General features: G+C 42.0%; 1 protein-coding gene across 1 annotated transcript in view; it reads right to left on the bottom strand.

The window, feature by feature from the left end:
- Positions 1-2,934, bottom strand: part of UNG (uracil DNA glycosylase) — an 11,950-nt gene that overhangs the window by 5,215 nt on the left and 3,801 nt on the right. The window contains exons 4-5 of the mRNA XM_003789889.3: positions 1,966-2,063; positions 1,239-1,327 (exon numbers count right to left, since the gene is read on the bottom strand). Of these exons, the coding sequence (XP_003789937.1) occupies positions 1,239-1,327; positions 1,966-2,063 (187 nt within the window). The remainder of the gene's footprint in view (positions 1-1,238; positions 1,328-1,965; positions 2,064-2,934) is intronic.

Here is a 2,934-nt window from a genome sequence, read left to right as displayed (position 1 = left end):
ACACACACACACACACACACACGCCCATCACATGTTAAAATGAGCAGTCAGCCTGGGCAACATACTGTGTTTCCATGAAAATAAGACACTGTCTTATATTTATTTTTTCTCAAGAAGACACATTAGGGCATATTTTCAGGGGATGTCTTATTTTTATTAAGTATAATACAACAATCTACATTTATTCAAATATAGTTAAGTCATCTTCTTCTGGAACCTGACAGGGGGAGCTGACCTTGTTGGTGGGGCTGGTGCTAGTGATGTGTGAACTCCTTTCCCCCAGCCACTCACACGTGCGAAACAGGATGCGTGTGACTGAGGTTTCCACACGCACACCTGCACAAGTGTGAATAGCTCAGAGAAAGGAGCTTTGGCAGATAAAAAGTATTCTAGTCTTCCTTACTGCTCCGTGTGGAAATGCACAGCCACAACCATCACTAGGTCTTATTGGGGTAGGGCTTATATTTAAAATGCATAGAAATCCTGCTAGGGCTTATTTTGGGGGTAGGTCTTATTTTCGGGCAAACACGATAGCAGACACCTCATCCCTACAAAAATTAAATTAGGGCTCGGCGCCTGTGGCTCAAGTGGCTAAGGCGCCAGCCACATACACCCAAGGTGGCAGGTTTGAACCCAGCCTGGCAAACAATAATGGTGGCTGCAACCAAAAAAAATAAATAAATAGCCAGGCGTTGTGGTGGGCGCCTATGGTCCCAGCTACTTGGGAGGCAGAGGCAGGAGACTCGCTTGAGCCCAGGAGTTGGAGGTTCCTGTGAGCTGTGATGCCACAACACTCTACCCAGGGGGACAGCTTGAGGCTCTGTCTCAAAAAAACAAAAATACAAACAAACAAAAACCCAAAAATTAAATTAGCCAGGTGTGGCGATACATGGCTATAATCCCAGCTACTAGGAGGCAGCAGGGTCACTTGAGCCTAGGAGTTCAAGGTTGCAGTGAGCTATGATCACGCCACTGCTCTCCAGCCTGGGCAACCTTGTCTTTGAACAAACAAAGTGGATAAATGTTTTCGTACACTTGTCTTTCAAATTATAATTAAAACATGAAAGAAAACATTGGCTGCAGAATAAAAACTTAGATACCTACCTTTTCACTATATAAATCACCTATTTTATTAGCTCTTGCTAATTCTTTATAGCTACCCTTTCGAAACATTAACAAGCAGGACAGAAAAGACTGCTGGCACCAGTCCAAAGTACATCTAGCAGTGGATGATTTACCTTGCTTGGCCCACCCAGACAAATCTCCATGGCCAGGATGAACAAAACCATCTATGTCTGTAGACAGTTCTTTATAAATGTTTTCCAAACTAAAAGCAAGCAGGAAGAAAAACAGATTAAGTATAATTTTGAAAACTCAGTAACCTCTAAAATACATGTGAAAAGGTTAGAAGTTACAGCCAGCTCTTGGAAAGGACAAGGGCACACACTTCACCAGTTAATGATAAACACTACCAGTTTACCTTCCGGTAAATCTGCCACGGACCTTTCTTTTGGTCTGTGCTTGGATTTAAGGACTAGCACTTTGAAACAGCTAATTAGCCCAACAGTTACAACTCCCTCCTCCCCACACACTAATGTTCAGTTATAGTTTTGTATGTTTATATATATATGTAAAACCCTCCAAAGCAGTTCTTAACCAGGGATAATTTTCTCTGCCAAGGAACTTCTGGCAATGTCTGTGACTATTTAATTGTCACAACTGGGGGGTTCGACTGGCATCTAGTGAGTAGAGGAAAGGGAGGGTGCCCGACATCCTACAAAGCTTGGGACAATCCCTTCTCCCACAACGAAGCATAACTCAGCCCCAAATGTCAGTAGTGCTGAAGTTGAGAAATCCTGCTCCCAAGGCTAGTAAAAGTCCCTCCAAGAAGCCCACCTGTAATTTGAAAAGTACAGATCTGAAAAGAATTACGATTGGCCCGGAGCCATCTGTAAAGCACTGTACCTGGGTGGAGGTGGAACAGGTCTTTGAACACTAAAGCAGAGCCCATGTGCTTGATTGGGTCCATGATATGGATCCTGTCCCAGGATAACAACCTTCACCTATGAACACCATGTGGCACAGAATTAAACAATGCTGCAATGTAGACAGTATCAATCAGGGATTTTCAACTGATGTGCCATGAAGATCTTAGGTGTGTCACAAAAATTTTTTAAGATCATTAATTATTTTCAAAAGAAGTTCAAAACATAGTAAGTATATTTTCTTTTTTACTGTTTTTTTGATCAACATTAAGTGTGCCATAGAAGTTTAACTATAGGTTCAAAACGTGCAATGAGATAAAAAAGGTTTAAACACACTGGTCTAAATGAACACCTGACAGAGTAGTAACCTACACAAAAGGGTGCAACAATGAGAGACCCCTTCCTGACCAGTGAAGACCGAGTAACTCACTGAGCACCATCATCCATTATCAAACTATCACCCTAACACCCGAGATGCCCCACCCCTTTGTCTGACTCAAGTGTCTCAAACCAGATGGGGGTCAAATACTGCTTTTATCTCCTTTGTATTTTTCAAATTATAAAACAACTAATCATCTGATAATCCCTACCCGAGTTAACCATTTGGATAACAGTTACCCTCGTATACAATTAGGGTTATGTACTCATCACAGTACATTTTGTATTTCTCATGTCATACATCTTGGGCATCCTTCAAGTCAAGAGAGTGTTCAATCACTAGTCATGGGCAGACAGCTTGTTTCCCAAGGCTTTCTATTATGAAAACATTGCAGTAAACATCCTAGTATGCACATCCTCGCACTCTGTTGCTTTTACTTCTATGGTACAAATTTGCAGTAATGAAGATGCTGATCAAAGGACAGGTGTATTTTTTTTTTTTTTGAGACAGAGCCTCAAGCTGTCCCCTGGGGAAGAGTGCTATGGCATCACAGCTCACAGCAACCTCCAA

The sequence above is a fragment of the Otolemur garnettii genome, unplaced genomic scaffold, assembly GCF_000181295.1.
Source record: "Otolemur garnettii isolate 467f Iridium unplaced genomic scaffold, OtoGar3 scaffold00038, whole genome shotgun sequence".
In the NCBI taxonomy this organism is placed as follows: domain Eukaryota; kingdom Metazoa; phylum Chordata; class Mammalia; order Primates; family Galagidae; genus Otolemur; species Otolemur garnettii.
This window is presented reverse-complemented; position numbering and strand designations above follow the sequence as displayed.